The sequence below is a fragment of the Chiroxiphia lanceolata genome, chromosome Z, assembly GCF_009829145.1.
Source record: "Chiroxiphia lanceolata isolate bChiLan1 chromosome Z, bChiLan1.pri, whole genome shotgun sequence".
In the NCBI taxonomy this organism is placed as follows: Eukaryota; Metazoa; Chordata; class Aves; order Passeriformes; family Pipridae; genus Chiroxiphia; species Chiroxiphia lanceolata.
Genome location: NC_045671.1, coordinates 9026094 through 9043310, shown reverse-complemented (window position 1 = coordinate 9043310; position 17217 = coordinate 9026094). Strand labels below are relative to the sequence as shown.

The window sequence follows — 17217 nt, the reverse complement described above, 5'->3', positions numbered from 1 at the left end:
ATTAAAACACCGCCTCTGGCCCGCTCGGGGTGCCCCGCCCGGAGGGAGGTGCGCGGGGGGGACCTCCTGGCCGCCAGGGGGCGCAGTCGCCCCCGCAGCTCCCCGCGGTGCCGCTCTAGCGCGGTCGGCGCCACGCGCGGCGCTTCCGGGGGCGGCGGGCGCCGGGGGCCGCAGGTGGGGCGGGAGCGGAGCGGGGTCGGGGGACACAGGGGCTGTGAGGGGCCGGAGGGGAGTCTGGGGTGCGCGGGGCACAAGGACGGCTCGGGTGTGAGGCAGTGGAGGGGGAGCTGGGGGTGCTCGGAAGGGGCTGGCAGTGTCAGGAAGGGTCTGGTCTGTGTAAGGGGAGCTGGGGGGGTCAGGGCTAGGCCCTGGGGGATGGGGGTGCATGGGGGGAGCTGGAGGTGTTAGAGAGGGGCAGGGGAGGGTCTGGGGTTTGTGAGGGGGGCTGGGGGTGCCGGGGAGGCGCTGGGCAGCTGGGAGGGAGCAGGACAAGGCTCCCGCTCAGGCGGGGTATGAGGAGGTGCACAGGGTGGTTGTCAGGACATGGTGTGGGGCCGGGTAAAGGGTTGTGTCAAGGCTGACGGGGGGTCCTGGGGGAGAGGTGGGTGTGAGGGATGTCGGGCCAGCGGTGGGTGCTGGCAAGGAGTGGTACCCGGCCCGGGTAGAGCCGCCGTGGCCTGAGCCTGCCTGTCCTCCCCTCTAGGATGCAGCGGTGGCCAGTGGTGCTCTTCCTGGCCTGGGTTTGCTTTCTCTTTTTTGCCGGCATCGGACTCTTCATGAGCGGCTTCCTGCTCACCCGGATCGAGCTCGCCAGCAGCAGCTCCTGCTCCGACCCGCTTGTGCCGCCGCCCTGGGAGGGGCAGAGCCTCCCGCCGGGCTCCTGCTGGGCGCCCCAGCGCTTCTCCAAGGCCGTGCTCGTCATCATCGACGCCCTGCGCTTCGAGTTCGCCCGCTTCGACCCCAGCAAGGCCAGCCCGCTGCCCTACGAGAACAAGCTAGGGGTGTTGCACCACCTGGCCACCTCCCAGCCCCGGCACGCCCGGCTCTACCGCTTCCGGGCCGACCCTCCCACCGCCACCATGCAGCGCATCAAGGGCCTCACCACCGGGTCACTGCCCACCTTCATCGACGTGGGCAGCAACTTTGCCTCCTACGCCATCCAGGAGGACAACCTGCTGGCACAGCTGGTGCAGAACGGTGGGTTCCTGGCCTTAGGCTGAGGCAGGGGACAGTCAGACGTTAGAAGCAGGTGTTTTTTCACTGTTAGGGTTGTCAGGTTGCCCAGGGAGGTGATGGAGTCACCATTCCTGGAGGGGTATTTAGGAGGCATCTGGATCTTGCACTGGGTTTAGTGGTTTAGGGGTTACAGTGGTAAGTGGATGGTTGGATAGGATGATGTGGAAGGTCTCTTCCAACCTTGATGATTCTATGACTGGAACTGTTCAGCCTGGAGAAGAGAAGGCTGCAGGAAGACCTATGTAGCAACCTTCCAGTATTTGTAGGAGGCCTGCAGGGAAGCTGGAGAGGGACTCTTTATCAGGAACTGTAGTGATAGGACAAGGACTAATGGGTACAAACTGACAGAGGAGAAATTTAGATTAGATAATAGGAAAAAATTCTTCATTATGAGCGTGGTGAGACACTAGAACAGGTTTCCCAGGGAGGTTGTGGATTCCCCAACCCTGGCAGTGTTCAAGGCCAAGCTGAATAAGGCCTTGAGCAACCTGGTCTAGTGGGAGGTGTCCCTACCCATAGCAGGGGGGATTGGGACTTTAGACGATCTTTAAGGTCCATTCTAACCCCTTAACATTCTATAATTCTGTGGCCCTGTGTGGGGCAGGGCAATGTCCCATTGGGACAGGGCATTTGCAAATCTCTGCTCAGTTTAACCTTTGTTCAAAACCTTGATTCCTCTCTCACTGGGAAGGGAACTTCTTACAACACGTCCACTCTGCCAGCTAATTCTTTTGCCCTGCTCAGTGACAGTTTTCTCAGGCAGAGCTGCCATGCAGGCGGGGTTTCCTCAACTTGTGCTGGGAGTGAGGAGTAGCTGTGACTGTGGCTTCATCTTCATCTTCAAAGAGGACAAGAGAGCAGGTGAAGGTGGCTGCTCTGATGGTGGCTGTCACAAGGTCACCTCCAGGAGTGGCTGTACGAAGCCAAGGGCAGTCGGTCGTGCTGTGTGAGGAGGGAGGAGCCAGGTGTGCCTGGTGGTGCCAGGTGTGCTGTGGGGGTGACCCTGCCTACCTGGCCAGCTGCCTGCAGCTCTTAGGCAGCAACCTAACTGCATCTTTGGTGTAGTTCAATGCTGCTGTGGGGTGCTTAGTGTAGCTGTAAAGGGTTTGTTATGGTGGGATGGTGGAGTAGAGGGAAAGGGACAGGACACAGTGGGTTGGTCTCCAAAGAGATTTCCTCCCATGGCTCAGAGTGGCACCAATACCAGTGCCTGGGTTGAGGCAACAGGACTTCATGTGAGCAAGGTGGGCAAATACAGTCAAACATCTGAGGCAAAACGCACTGGTAGGCCCTGTGCCACAGCAGCAGCCTCAGAGGAAATGGTTCCTGCTCCCAGGCTGGAGAGGCGCTGTGGAGGCACAGTGGGCTGGTGGCAGGCAGGGCAAGCAGAGCGAGGGTAGAGGGAAGAAGCATCAGTGCTTTTGCCTTCTCTTTTCCACGCCTGGAACACCACCACTGTTGTGTTTAAAAGCCAGAGCCCAGGACTCATGGCTTCTACTCATCTCCCACCTTGTGCCTCCTGTTTTGCAGTGGGGTCACAGGCCCTAGGTGAGGGTTTATCTGCTTTGTGCTGCACCTCCTGCACCCACCTATGTTGTGACCCACAAGTCTTTCTGCTGGGGTGATGTGTCAGACCAACAATAAATCGTGAGGTTGTGCAGGTGGATTTGGTGTGGGGGACACTCCTGGGCTTAGAGACAGGGCTGGTCACTCCCTGTATTCAAAGTCATTTACAGCCAGATGGTCATTTTAATTTTAGGTCAGTTTCAAGTGTGGGTTGGAGAGGGACCATTGCTCCAGACCCTGACCTGGGTCTGGCCAGGCTCTTTGCATTGTTGTAGGTAACAGCATGACTCAGGTGGGCTCTGTCTCTTATTGGTTCCTGTCTCACAGGAAGGAGAGTCATCTTCATGGGTGATGACACATGGGAAGGACTCTTCCCAAAGAAGTTTTTCCGCTCGTATTTCTTCCCTTCTTTTAACGTGAAGGATCTTCACACTGTGGATGATGGGATCCTGCAGCATCTCTATCCAACTGGTAAGCAGCCCTTTCCCCAGGGCCTGGATAACCCTTGACATTATGTGAGAGTTCTACTGCAAGTTTGAGGTAGGACTGAAGGATTTTTCTGTTATGTCTTGGCACTGGGCAGTCACAAACGGCTGCCCAAGGATTACAGTGCTCTCACTAGACTTCCACAGATAAGCCAGCTCTTGGAGCCCCTAGACTCTTTCTATAAATACCTGTCCACCATTTGGGTGGGAGTTCAGCTTCTTGGGATGAGGTTAGACTTCGACACTGGCAGGATGTAGCAGCTAAATTTTGACTTGTGGCTGCGCAGGAAGGCACAGAATGCTCTGGGAAATAGACAAGTTAGGAGGCTGGGACACAGCACTGCTCTCAGCATAGCTTGTGCGCCTCCTGATCGTGGGAAGAAGGTGAAGTGTGAGATTAGTTTGTGAATTTTAGGTGATTTCCACCTCCTTGAGGTCCTGGGACCAAGGGAAATCCTCTTTCCTTTTTCTGTGTTTGACTCTAAGTGAATCAAGGGTGCAGTGGCCTTTCACAGGGAAGTCCTTGTGCCTTATGGGAGAGCTGCTCTTCATCATTTAACTCCAAATATGTTGGTTTCCATGCGTCAGTGCCCTGAAGCAGAGGGGAGAGGCTGGGCAAACTTTCTAGCTAGGGACAATGTTGATGTGCCAGGTGGGATGCAGAGGGGCACATTCATGGGTCCAACCTGAAGTATTTCTGGGGAAGATGGGAGTTTTGGGTTTTTCTTCTCTGGAGGATCCCATTGGTTTAGCTCAGTTTGTGGCAGCTTGAGTTAAGGGTGTTTCAAGACGGCTTTGGTGACACTGGGCCGTTCCTGTCCTGAGGGGTGGTGAGGAAAAACCAGGGATACTGGCTTTGATGTCCCTGTGCCATTACACCCAGGCACTTGCAGACAAGAGTGTGCCTCAGTTAAAACCTGCACCAATCTGCTTGAGAGCTGGCAGTGACAGTGGCAGGAGGGGAAGAAACAGCAGTGTCCAGAGGCAGTCAGGGAGCTCTGGCAGGAGGATCCAGGTGTGGAAGCCCAGGCTGGTGTGTGATAAGGCTGCTTTTGTTCCACAGTGGACAGTGGAGAATGGGACATGCTAATTGCTCACTTCCTTGGAGTGGACCACTGTGGGCACAAACACGGACCCGACCACCCCGAGATGGCCAAGAAGCTCACCCAGATGAATGAGATGCTCAGGTGATTAATGCAGTAGGGAGGGGTTGCCTGAGTCTTCCCAGCAAGATGCAGAGGGCAACAGAGAATGCTTACTGACCCTGTTAACATGGAAAACAGCTTTGGTCAGTAGCAGCTGGAAGGCCAGATATGGGCAGTCTCTCTTTGAGTAGATGCATGTTGATGAGAGGTTTGGTTTCAGAGGTAAGGCTGCCTGTCGGAGCCTTGGTTCTCTACCAAACCATCAGGTGACAGTGCAGCTGGAGTACAGCTGAGCCTCAGTCTTTCTGTCCTTAACATGGAGATTAAGGCTACTTGAGCAAACATGAGGTTTAGTAATGTTTGAGAAGCATGTGGAGGACCCTGGCTGGGGGTTGCTGCATTTATCATACAAGCCCATAAGTTGCACCTTTGTGTCAGTGGGCAGAATGGGATCCAGAAATCTCAGCCATGCAGACATGTATCAGCCCAAAATGCTACTGCTTTTCATTCTTAGGACTGCTTTAAGGTTTGCTGCTACGAGGAGTTGGTGACTTACTCTGCTGTATCTGAGAGCACAGTGTGTATCTACCACCATCCTTCAGGGACTAATCCCCTCTTTTGTCCTTTAAAGGAGGAGATGGCTCACATAACATGATACATGACCCGAACAGAAGCAGCGTAAAATTGTGTTCTTCTTGGGAACCTTTCCTCTGAATTGCATTTTGTCAAGATCCGTGGAGGCACCATTTGCTGGGCATCTAAGAAAGATTAGTCCACTCTGTCTCAGGGCTCTGAATTTTCACTTTGGCTTTAGAGCACCCATTTAAAACATCATGGTCCCTGGCTCAGTTGTTACAGCTCTGCATCAGCACTTAGTTTTGCTCGTACCCTTTTGTGGGCTTCACCTTTGTGCTGCAGACAGGCTTGGTGGGGACATGTTCTCTCCCACCTAGGCTGGCTTGGCTCCTGCCCACTTGACCTTCCTTATCCTGGTGGCAGGTCCTTGGTGGATCACCTGGGGAATGACACCCTTCTTCTGGTGGCTGGGGACCATGGCATGACAGAGACTGGAGACCACGGTGGCGACAGCGAGAAGGAAGTGAACGCAGCACTGTTTGTGTACAGCAGGACACCCCTGTTTGGCAGTGGCCCTCCAGAGGTGAGAAGAAGCTGACCCTTGGTATCTGGGGTGAAAACTGCATGCTGGGTTTACAGAGTGACAGTTTGATTGGGATCATTTAGATTGAGAGGGAGGAGGGAGTCTCTCATCTTGTCTTGAGAGAACAGTGGAAGGGCTAACACAGGATCCAGGTAGACTGAAGCGTTTGGGACCCATGTTCAGGCCCCTGCAGCTGTGAGAGGTGCTTGTGTAGGGCTGTACCCATTGACCTGCAGCTCCCAGCAGGGCCCTTGGGGAGGGCAGAGCTGTGCCTTTGCCTGGATTCACCTTTGAATGGGGATGTCTTTCCCATCATCCTCTGACACGAGTGAAAAGATGCATTGCCGTGTTCTTTCTGAATTTACAATTCCTCTGCTGTCTCTCCAGGAGCCTGAGACCATTCCCCAGGTGAACCTGGTGCCCACTGTGGCCCTACTGCTGGGTGTGCCCATCCCCTACAGCAACATTGGGGAGGTGATGGCTGAGCTGTTCTCCGGGGACGGTGACACTGTGTCTGCAGCCTTGCAGCAGCTCTCGGTCTATCACATCAACGCCAAGCAGGTACGGCCTATGGCAGGCCCCCCATTGAACTAGAGGGGAGAAGGAACAGCTTTTTAAGCCCAAACCTCTTCTGTTTTGTGGAGATGGGGTAGTAACATGCTGTTACCTTCAAAGGGCACTGATTTTGAGGTGTTACTTCCTTGCAGTGTTTGCTCCATTAAAAGGCGGCACCATTTTCCCCAAATTAAAATGAAAGGTACGTGTTTAGTGCTGTGATGCGGAAAATACTGCCTGGGAAGGTGGCATTCCTTTCGGGATGAGGGTTGGCCCCAGATTTCAGGTGGATTTGGTAATGGGGGACGCTGGTTCCTCAAGGCTGAAGATGACCGGGGGCAAGTCTTGTGAATGGAGATTCAAGAGTAAAATTGAGGTTTTGATGCTGCTTCAGTTTTGAAGGAGAAACAGTGTTAACTAAAAAGCTATTCTAGATCAGTGACAGAAGGAGAACAGTAATGAAGGACTAAATAAATACTATGTAACAGGTGACAGTAAAGTGGGTTACAGAAGGAGCAGTTTACGCCAAGCGCAACAAAATACAGAACCCCAAGATCTGAATGACAAAATTTGAATGAGAGTAAAGGGAAAAATAAAAGAAGCCCAGGAAATGGAGCAGGCCAAGTCAGAGCCTCTAGGGAGGATGTGAGGGCTGTCTCTTGTGGCTCTGGTCATGCTACAGAGCCAGATTTGCCTTAGGCATTGCAAGGCATTTGTCTCAGCTAAGGGCCAGTCTGCCCTTGCGGGACCCTGGATTGCTGGGAGCACAGGAATAACTCCTCCAGCACCCAGCCAGCTCCTCAGAGTGCTAGTTGTATACCACTGGTACAAGCCAATGAGGAGCTAGAGAGAATACAACTGCTGATGGGAAGATGGAAACATTCAGCCTCTCAGCTCTGTATTTGTAGAGCAGCAGAGTACCTTGTCATTTAAAGATGATACTGTATGTTTGTGTCCATTAGTCACTGAGGACATCAATTATCATCTGTTAGGAATCAGCATTATCCAGTCCTGCCTGTTTAAATATTTGCACTCATTTGTCTGAGGAGGTTTCTGGCTCAGTTATGTCGGTGTTGAAGGAGTCGTGGCATTCCAGGGGCGGGATTGCGCAGGCCTGTGAGAGAGCCGGGGCACATGTCTGCCATTCATGGGAGGACAGGCTGATTCTGCCTGTGCTCTGAGGTGACTGGAAGGTGTGTGGAGTTACAGATGCATTTCAGGACTTGAGCAGATCTACACTGCTGAGCAGCTGGATGTATGTGCAGGTGCCCTGCCCTGCTAATCCCCCTGTAAGACTTCTTTTATGACTCTTGAAGTAGGAAGCGAGAAGCCTATGGTGCAGTTGGTTAATGTGCCTCTATTGATGAAGGGGAAGCGGTTAGGTCTGATCCACTAAAGGCTTTTTAATTTGATGTTTATCCTCAGACAAAACTGCAAAAGTCAACATCGGGTGCAGATTAAGAGCCAGTAATGATCTGAGCTTCTGGACCACGTTTGTCTTATTGCTGCCAAAGACTATATAAAAGCCCTTAGTGATGCCCAACGTTAACAGAGTTGCAGATGCAGGTGAAGACCTAAGTGGAATCAAGTGTGGCTGTCAAGATGGATGCGTCACTTGAGAGGGATGTCACTTTGGCAGAGGGGTTGTGTTTCCTGTTTCCTGACGGTGACATCCTGAATTTGTGTGACCAGCCCAGGATGATGTGGCTGGGGAAGGGTCTGCCCTGGCAGGAGTTGGTACACTGGGGCTGTTTCCATTCTGAAGGGGCTGTGTGAGGCAGTGAATCCTGTTTCCAGTGGTCACAGTGCTGCTGTCTGATGCTGTGTCCCCTTTTCTGTAGGTGGATCGCTTCCTGCACTCCTACTCGCTGGTGGCTCAGGACCTGCCAGCAGAGCAGCTCCAGCACCTGCAGGAGCTTTTCTCCAGCACCGTGGAGGAGCACACTCAGGTCTTGGCCGAGGTGCAAGGAACAACGCTGGTGCCTCCAGAGCTGGAGTCCAGGCTGGGAAGCCTCATTGGTCGCTTCCAGCTCTACCTGCGGGAGGCACGAGCTGTGTGCACCCAGTCCTGGGCCCGCTTCCATCCCCTGCGTATGGTGGGGGGCTGCATCCTTGTTGCGGCTTCCTGCTTGCTCTGCTACATGGCCTCAGAGTTGGCCGCATCCTCGGACTCCTTCTATCGCAGCTGCCTGCTGTACCCGCTGCTCTGGGGCCTCATGGGGGCTGCTCTGCTTGGGCTGGCCCACATTTTCACCCAGGAGGGGCTGGACCTTCTCCTGGTGTCGTCATGGGCAGCCGCTGCTTCTCAGATGGGATTTTTCTGGCACTGGTGGGTCCAGCATCCCAAGAGGGCCCGTTTGGTGGGCAGTCAGCCACCCTTGGCCAGCAGTGGCCTGAGGCAGAGGCTGCGAGCATGGCTGGGGCTGGCCTTTCCCATGGGCATCCTGTTCTTCCGCTGTGGAGCCATGTTCTCCGACAGCTTTGTCGTGGCTGAGGCGCGGGTTGCCCCGTTCCTGCTGGCCTCGCTGGTCATGTTGCTGGTAGGGAAGCTCCATTGGGATGGTCACTTGACTGTGCCAGAAAGCCCCAAGCAGCAGCTCCTTGGCTTTTCCTCTTACCGGAAGGATATCTGGTACTTGCTGTGCCTCGTGGCCGTGCTCCTGGTCTGCGTGCGCCTCTCCGGTTTCTTCCACCAGTGCCGCGAAGAAATTCCTCAGTGCCGGCCCTCTCTTTTCCTCTCCCCCCTTGCCAGCCTGAGAAACACACGGGCCAAGAACCTCTTCTACCTCCTGTGCGTGGCCTTGCTGGCCGGGCTAGTGTATGCAGTGCGGAGCTGGCTGCGGCACTACGGCAACCTGAACAGCTCGGACCCCCTCGTGCTCTTTGTGCGCTGGGGCTTCCCGCTGGTGGTGCTCTGCATTGCCTGCTACTGGGCTGTGGCCTCCAGCACCGACGACTCCCTGGGCAAGCTGCAGGAGCTGGTGCAGGTGGCAGTTGTTGCCTTTCCGTGGGCTGTCTATGGACTGGCGTCCGTGGGACTGCTGCTCCTGCTGTGCAATCCCATGACAGTGTTTGCAAAGGACACACGGGAGTCAGCAGGATCCATTGTCACTCCCTACCTGGGGGTTCCCAGCTCCGAAGTCGACTTCCTCCACGTCATCCCTCAGATCTACAAGAGGATGCAGGAGTCCCAGAAGAGCAGGTTGGAGCGAGGCAGCTGCAGGGCCACAGTTGCAGCGTATGGGCTGGGCAGTGTGTACTCGGCAGCCCTGGTCATAGCCCTCACCCTCCTGGGCTTCCTCCTGATGCTCCTGCACAGCGAGCGCCTGAGCTTTGCCTTCCTGCTCCTCTTCCTGGAGGCCTTTGTGCTGCTGCACATCCACACGTGTGCCAGAGGCCTTGCTGGAGATGCTGGTGAGTGAGTAGAGCAACTTCTGGATGTGATGTGTGGCCTGGTCGTCACCTTGCCTTAATTCTAGTGGGAGAGGAAGGGCCCAGTCTCTGCTCTTGTGGAATGGTGGTGCCCTGATCCTCAGGGGATACACCTAGCTTTTTTAAAGCTACTTAAATCCTCTAGTAGAAGAAAGATGCATGCAGCAGGGACATGAATGTAAGGGGAGTCAGGGAAAGGAGTTCTACACCCATTTCTTCTGCCCAGGGTGTGAGCAGTCACCAAATTCGCTGTTACTGACAGAGCCCAGTAACAGGGTGGGCAGCAGAGGGAATGATTGCCCGTTGCTGCATCTGTGGTGGGAGCTGGGCTGGTTCCTGTCTCTCAAAAGAACCAGCATGGAAAGGGAACCTGGAAGAAAGGTCGCTAGGCTTTTTTTGACCATGGATCTGTCTTGTTCCTTGATGCTGATATCCCCACCCCCTGCCTCTTTTTTTGTCTTTTTATCCTTCAGAGCCTTTTTCTGTGCCCTGGTATGCAGTCATCTCCTGGCTTCTTGCTGCTTCCCAGTTCTTCTATTCCACAGGCCACCAGCCCATCTTCCCAGCCATCCACTGGAATGCAGCCTTTGTCGGCTTCCACCTTGACCACAGCACGAACCTCCTGCCTGCTGTCCTGGTGGGCGCCAACACCTTTGCCTCCCATATCCTCTTTGCAGGTAAATCAGTTTCTCCCTGGGCTGTGGCACCTGAGCAGAGACAGCTCATTGCTGTGCCTTGCCTGGGGGTCTGCAAGCTGAGCACGAGGCAGTGCAGGCTCGGGCACCAGCTGAACAGCAGCATCCTCACTGTCCCCTTCTGCCTGTGGCCTGCAGCTTGGCCTGGATATCTGCTTACTTCATATCCAGGGCATGATGGCAGAGCCTAGACTGCTCCTCACCTCCTGGGCTCCAGTAACTTCATGTGCCTTTGTCCTTGAGGTAGTTGGCTGCCCCCTGCTCCTGCTCTGGCCCTTTGTGTGTGAGATGCCCAACTCACAGAGGAAGAAGCCCAAGAAAGAGTCACGTGAGGAGCTGCAGGAGGTGGAGGAGCACATGATGGAGATGAGGCTGCGGGAGTCTCCGGAGAAGTTCTCCGCTGCACTGTTGCAGCTGGGGCTGAAGTACCTCTTTGTGCTTGGGACACAGGTACGGACAGAGGCAGGGTGGCTGTGGGAGAGGCTGTCTAGGAGGCAGCTGGTGTGCTGTGAGAACTGTAGGTCACTCTGATGAGAGAAAGGGGTCAGCCAGGACACAGACAAGTGCAAGGGTGATACATCTGGTTGCAGATGGAAGCCGCTGTATGGATTAGGCTGCTTTTCATACCCATCTGCCCAGAGTGGGAATGTTTGTTCAGGAACTGCAGGGCTGTAATCCTGCTCCCCCTCTTCCTGACCATCCCTATCTCACTCTAGCTCTGGTTTTCACATGTGCTGTGGTGATACTGGGAGCTAAACACCAGAAAATTAATCCCATGAAAGGAGCAAATAGCTCTCTGGGGTTTATCCTTTCAGATCATTTTTTTATGTGGTCAGACCAGAGGCAGTGCAAGGGAGGGGACAGGCCCTGCAGCAGGAGAGCAGGAGTGTGCCTCTCAGTGAAACAGCAGGTCAAGTTAGGCACGGTGTGAGTCCTCCTCTGTGCTGCCCCAGCCTGGCCCCATGAGGGCCTGCCTGTACCCCAGGCTGCTCATGTTTCTTGATTTGAGGACGTAGAAGGGAGTCCTGTTTGGGATGCTCGTAACTGGTGTGGGCTGCACCAGCCTCTCAGGTGTGTGCAGTTTAGTACCACCTTTGGATGTGAGCCTAGTGCCCCAGGAGATCTTTCCAGAGTTACTTGCAACTTGTTTTTCCTGATTTTCCTCACAGCTTCTGGCATGTGTTTGTGCAGCTATGATCCTCAGGAGGCACCTCATGGTCTGGAAGGTCTTTGCCCCCAAGTAAGTCCCAGGAGTTGCTCTGATGATGGGTAAGGCTCATATCTGTGACATGAACTGGAGTTCCTAGACAGGAAGATTGAAAGAGACCCTGTGATTGATATTCTGACTTCTTACCTAGTAGAGGTTTTAGGAATGTCCTTAAGTAATTCCTGCTTGAAGTTCAGAAGCTGGACTTAAGGTAGAGCCTAGAAATTTCTCCTCATCTTAATTCCAAGAACACACAGAGCCCACCTGGAACCTAAGAATATTCAGCTCAGAGAGCCAAAGGTAGGGACCAGACCAGAAGTGGTAAATCCAGAAATGCTGAACTAGCAAACCTTTGGAATAGTAGGTGTGGAATGTGGCCTCAGCCTCTGAGGGATTCAAAATCCCCCCTGAGTCAGGTCCTGAGTGGCCTCTACACCTGTGGCATGCCTGCCTTCCAGGTTGCAGGCAGCAACTGCTGGGCAGCAAATGTAATTCAGGTTTTAGGTTGTGGGGTGCTACTAGCCTCTCACTGTCAGGAAAATAAGTCTGCTGGGAGCGATGGGAGCAGCCTGTCTTTGTTGGCATGCTGGCTGTGACCTCTTTAACTGCCTCTGTTGTGCCTGCAGGTTCCTCTTCGAGTCGCTGGGCTTCGTGGTGAGCAGCATCTGCCTCTTGCTGGGGATCTCCCTAGTGATGCGCGTGGACTGCGCCGTCAGCACCTGGTTCAGCCAGCTCCGGCTCAGGTAGCGCCGGAGACATGGGGATCCTGACCTGCTCGTCGGCCCAGGCTGTGTTTGTCCCCTTGCCTCCCTCGGGCTGGGAGGGATACATGAGCCGCCAGCAACGAGTGCCTGCCGGCAGCAGTCAGGGATTATCCCCTGCTCCCTGCCTCTGCGCTGTAGAAAAGGACCGGAGTCAACTGTTCCTCGCTCATGGCGGGGGTGTTTCTCAGCAGGGGAGTTCAGAGCTCTTGCTGGGCCTTTGCTGGCAGCAGGAGGACTCTGCTGCAGGAGCCCAAGACACAAAGAGTCCTGGAGCGCTCCTCTGGAGAAACACCAATGGGGATCTTGCTGCTGCTTTCCTGACAACTGTCTCCACTGTGCAGCTGGAAGGCTTCAGTGGCCAACAGGATGTCACGTTGCCTGTGCAAAGGCTCATAGGATGGGGCCTGCTGAGGAGGGAAGAGAAGGTGGGGAGGAGAGGGAATGTCCCACAGCCACGTGTTCAGTTTTCACACTGGAATCAAAGTGTAAGTGGTTACATGTGCAGATGGCTCCCAGGGCCTCAGTGGCAGCTGCTCCTCTGTAAAGTCAGTCAGTTGCTCTGTAGTGAGGCCTTTCCTGCCCTACACTCACTCCTGTTTTCCTGGTGCTCCACAGCCCTATGAAGGGCAGTGGAGAGCACTCTGGGCTGCCTTGTACAGCCTGAAGAGGGCTTAGCTTGGGGCAGTGGTAGCAGGGAGAACTGTGTCCATGACCAAGAAGCTCTCCACTCGTGTTCTCAGCCTGTCAGGGTTCCCGTGGGCTGGGTGGTAGCAGCAAAGGCTCCTGCTGAATGCTGGCTGTTAATTGTGAATGGTTAAGATAGAGAGGATGTAGTGACAGAATATGGGCTCACCCCCATATTGGGCCTGGCCAGGAGGAAAGAGGAGCCCAGAGTAGCTGTCCCAACTGCAGGAGTGGCCTTGGTGTGAGCTCCAGTGCCTGGGAACAGCTGCTTGAAAGCCCTGAGCAGGCACCAGTTCTTGAAAGAGGTGGTTTAATTCACTGGTGTCTGTGTATGTGCTTGGGCTTATGGGCTCTAGGCACTGCAGCCAGTTGCATCCATCATCCTGTGTTTGGTACTTCTCTCCCTCTTGGCCTTGGCATTCTCTGTGGGACTTCATGCCACAAGTGAGCTACCCCAAACTGCCCTTGGCTGCATGGTGTTTCTTTCTTTATGCGCACAGGTAGAGGACAGTGACCATGATGTGTGGCCACATCCCAGCCAAGTTCCTCCTGCAGTTTTCATTGGAGCTGGGATTCCTTACTGCCCTGAACCACTGTGTGGCATTACCTGGTGCTATGAAACCTTTTGTCTCTTTTCCCTCTGGAAAGAGCTGAGGACTGCTTGCCTGGGATTTTTGTATTGATGTTTGTCTGATCCCATTAATTTTTAACTCATGCATCATGACTGCCCCTGTTTGAATTCCTTACTGCAGACTGTTAGTGTAACTCCAGGCTCTTCCTCTCCTCTGCCCTGGAGAGTCCCAGGGAAAATGTCTTGTCACCTCTCTCATCCTTTGAGTTCTTGCCGTTTTTCCCAAGTGTCCAGTTGCTGTGGAAAATGGCTCTTTAGGGCAGGTTGAGTTTTGTATTTTACCCCTGCAAAATGCCTGCTCAGTTGTTAGGGTGCAGTTCTGGCAAGGCTTAAACGGCTCTAATTTTGGGTTTCCATTGCCTGACCTGAGTTGCTGGGTGTGCTCTCCTGTGTCAGCCTCTCCTTTGCCCTGGGAGCCCGTCCTGCTCAATTTCACCTGACTGAGCCAGGGACTGGTTTGTAGCTGGCATCGCTCCCTGGGCTGCCTCACTGCCTGGATGCATGACACTGATACTAGGAACAGGCAAGGGGTAGCAGCGTAGTGGGGGAAGCTGGAAGCTGCAGAAACACATCAGCCCACAGTTAGATGGGTTTAGGCAATCCCACCCTCAGAAGTAGGTTATTTGCTGTAAACTGTGACTCCTTGGCCATATGTTCTCTGCTGAGGGGTGAGGGGTACACCCATGTGCAGAGGAGGAAGGGGGTGGAGGTAGCAGCTACCCAGTGTTCATTTAATGTGAAGTTAGTCTGGATAACATGTTGCTAAACCCCAAGGCTGGAGCCCAAATAGGTCGTCTTGTGACCCTGTAACCTGGTCAGGAGCTTGCTGCCCTGCGTGTATTTGTGCTGGCAAGAATCCTTGTGGTCACTGATAGTGTAGAACTGGCCCCTGACATCCCTGCCGCTGCCACCCAGGCCCCTGGGCTCCCATCTCTGGGTCTAGTTCCTCTTTCACTGGCCACTCCAAGGCAGCTGAGCCTTTCCATGCCCATTGTTCATGGTTGGAATACTCACAGGGTGCTTGGGCATCCTTCCTCATTACTCCATGTGGCTGTGGGCTTATGTTCCCGGGGCACCAGGGAGAGCAGAGGGAACAGCAGCGCTGTAGTGTCATCGAAGCACACACACTTATCTTAACAGAGACTAAACAAAACTTTCAGTAACAGAGCTGCAGGTACATTCCTGTCACTGCAGAGATGCCACGGAGTGCTGGCTGCTTGGCCACGACAGACTGGCTGCTACACCAAAGATTTCAGGTTCACGAAGACAAGTTTTCCAAGGGCTGGAGATGCTCTTGCTTCCCTTCATTGACTCTTTTAGTCTTTGTCAGCCTTCCCCAGCTGCCCTTGAGCTGATTGATGGTCTGCCATTCTCCTGAGCCTGCTGGGGATTACAGAGTTAATGCTGGTCCAGGGCTTGGCGACCTTGGAAGCAGAGCAAGCTGCTGATGCTCGAGCAGACAGGGCTGATTTAAAACCACAAGAGCAAGCTGCCTGCTGGTCCAAACCAGGGCTCTTTGGGAAACTTGGCATGCTGGGGAGTAGGCTCTGCCCAACATCCTTTCGAAGGAGCCTGCTCCTGTCATAGGAGCCTGCTCGTCTCTCCTGGAGGAGTTATTCCAAGTGGTTTGTTTCTTGACCCTATGTCCCTTGGCTGAGCATGGCAGGGGACAGAGTGCTCAACGGAGTAGTTTCCATCCTGCGCTCCACAATCCTGCTGCACTTTGGGCTTTGCATGTGTTGTGCTTGTGTTCCTTGGCAGGGGAGAGCTCCATTGGGAAACTTCCCTGGCTCAGGGCCATGGTGAACAGTGTGTCCCATGGTCCTGGCACAGGTCAGGGATTGAACTGTGTCTTTTTTGTGCTGCTTGGAAAACGGTGACTGAAAGCCACTACCACTGTGAAGAGTTGGGGGTGTTGGGAGCATCCCACTGCTCTGATCTGTGGGGCTGACATGGTCCCAAGGGATGGCACTGCTTTGGGGAGGCCAGGGCTCTGTTCCCACACCCATTCCTCTGTCCCATCTCTGTTCTTCCCTCAACACTTCAGGCTGCTTTTTTATGCCAAGGCACAGTCCCAGTCTCAGTGTGCATGTTCCCCCTTCCCCTTGGGAAGCAGCAGTGCCAGTGTGTGGGGAACAGGGCTGGGGGGTGCTGCTCACTCCTCAACCCTGACTCGACATGCAACATGGCTTGGAGCAAGATTGTTTTATTTTTTATTAACCTCTGTGTGCCTCAGTCCCTCATTTGGGGAAAAAAATAAAAGGGGATGGACCCAGTTGTGGAAAGCATCCTGGGAGCTCTGCATGCAGCGTGGTGCTACACTTTCCTGGGTATCTACACATCTGGCTGTCGACGCTTTCATTCACATCCAGCAGCTACACCTGGAAGGTGGAAGCGATGCTTGAGTCTCTGCTGGGAGGCAGAGCCTTTTTTCTTCCAAAAACCCCTCCAAAACAGGCAAGTGGGCAGCGCTCCTTCGCTCGGCAACTGCAGCCCTTGTGATGGGTGTCCTACGTCCAGCAGTGCTGGGTGCAGCATCACCGACCGCGGGGGGCACCCAGGGAGGGGTCACTCCGTTAATAAATGATCTAATTAATTAATTAAGTGAGGAGTGGGGGAGGTGTGCGTGGAGATTTGCTGTCCGAGGGTGGCACGGGGCTCCGGGCGACTGTGAAGCTGATGATGTCTGCAAATAAAACCGTGAGAGCCAAGGTGGTCGGTGTTGTCTTCTTTCATCCCTCTTCCTGGTGCAGGACCCTCCGGGACCCGTCCCAGGTCTCCTTCACAGTGTCCTTAACACAGTCTACAGCTTCCTCACGAGGGGGAGTGGAGGGGAAGGCGTTGATCTCTCTGATGACCAGTGACACGAACCGTGCGAAGCTGACTCTGAAGTTGTGCCAGGGGAACTTTTCGTTGCACATTACGGAATCACAGAATATCCGGAGGTTGGAAGGGACCCAGAATAATCATGGAGTCCAACCCCCTAAGATTCCCCAAGAATCAGCCTTTTCCTAAGGGTTTGCTAAAGGGGAGGTTTAGGTTGGGTATCAGGAAGAGGTACTTCACCCAGAGAGTGGTTGGGCACTGAACAGGCTCCCCAGGGAAGTGGTCACAGCTCCAAGCCTGACAGAGTTCAAGAAGCGTTTGGATAACGCTCTCAGACACATGGTGTGGTCATTGGGGTGTCGTGCGCTAGGCTAAGAGCTGGACTCCAGGGTCCCTGTGGGTCGCTTCCAATTTGGGCTATTTTATGCCTCTGTGACCGGCGGCTTCGCCTTGCGCTGCCTTTTGTCCCTCCGCGGCCGCCGCCTTCCCCTGCGGGGAGCCCGCTCCGCCCCGCGCGTCCCCGTTGCCATGGTGACGACGGGCGATGGCGGGAAAGCGGCGGGAGATGGCGGCGGCCATGAAGCGGCGGCGCGAGGGGGCCCCGGGGCCGGGGCAGGACACGGAGCGGGAGCAGGAGCAGGAGCGGGGTTGCCTGAGGTTCTGGGCCGCCCACAGCTGGGCGCTGGCCGAGCGCTGGACGGTGCGGCACGTCCCCTTCCTTCCCTGCCCCGGGCCCCGCGCCCCGGGCCCGCCGCCGGTGCGGTCCCCCATCCGGGCGGGCGGTGAGTGAGTCTCTTGCAGGCAGCGCGGGCTGCGGGGCCCGGCGGGGCGG

General features: G+C 54.8%; 1 protein-coding gene across 4 annotated transcripts; it reads left to right on the top strand.

Moving 5' to 3' along the window:
• Positions 1–133: 133 nt before the first annotated feature.
• PIGO (phosphatidylinositol glycan anchor biosynthesis class O) lies at positions 134–16270 on the top strand. 4 transcript variants are annotated; one of them, XM_032676351.1, is made up of 11 exons: positions 134–174; positions 704–1197; positions 3130–3273; positions 4351–4474; positions 5432–5591; positions 5979–6152; positions 7988–9560; positions 10052–10255; positions 10521–10723; positions 11443–11513; positions 12107–16270. In XM_032676351.1, the coding sequence occupies exons 2-11, from the start codon at positions 705–707 to the stop codon at positions 12225–12227; spliced, it is 3267 nt and encodes a 1088-aa protein (XP_032532242.1). In that variant the 5' UTR covers positions 134–174; position 704; the 3' UTR covers positions 12228–16270. The 4 variants fall into 4 exon arrangements, with proteins under 4 accessions (XP_032532242.1, XP_032532247.1, XP_032532243.1 ...); XM_032676356.1 differs by lacking the exon at positions 134–174 and having other exon boundaries at positions 460–1197; positions 12107–12223; positions 12433–16270; XM_032676352.1 differs by lacking the exon at positions 134–174 and having other exon boundaries at positions 460–1197; positions 10124–10255.
• Positions 16271–17217: the final 947 nt, after the last annotated feature.

What these genes read in the sequence shown, in the direction of transcription:
- PIGO (XM_032676356.1), top strand. Translation starts at nt 705, where the DNA reads ATGCAGCGGTGGCCAGTGGTGCTCTTCCTGGCCTGGGTTTGCTTTCTC. An exon ending in CTCCCATATCCTCTTTGCAG is followed by an intron (nt 10,256 to 10,520) that starts GTAAATCAGTTT and finishes TCCTTGAGGTAG; the next exon opens with TTGGCTGCCCCCTGCTCCTG. An exon ending in TGGAAGGTCTTTGCCCCCAA is followed by an intron (nt 11,514 to 12,106) that starts GTAAGTCCCAGG and finishes TTGTGCCTGCAG; the next exon opens with GTTCCTCTTCGAGTCGCTGG.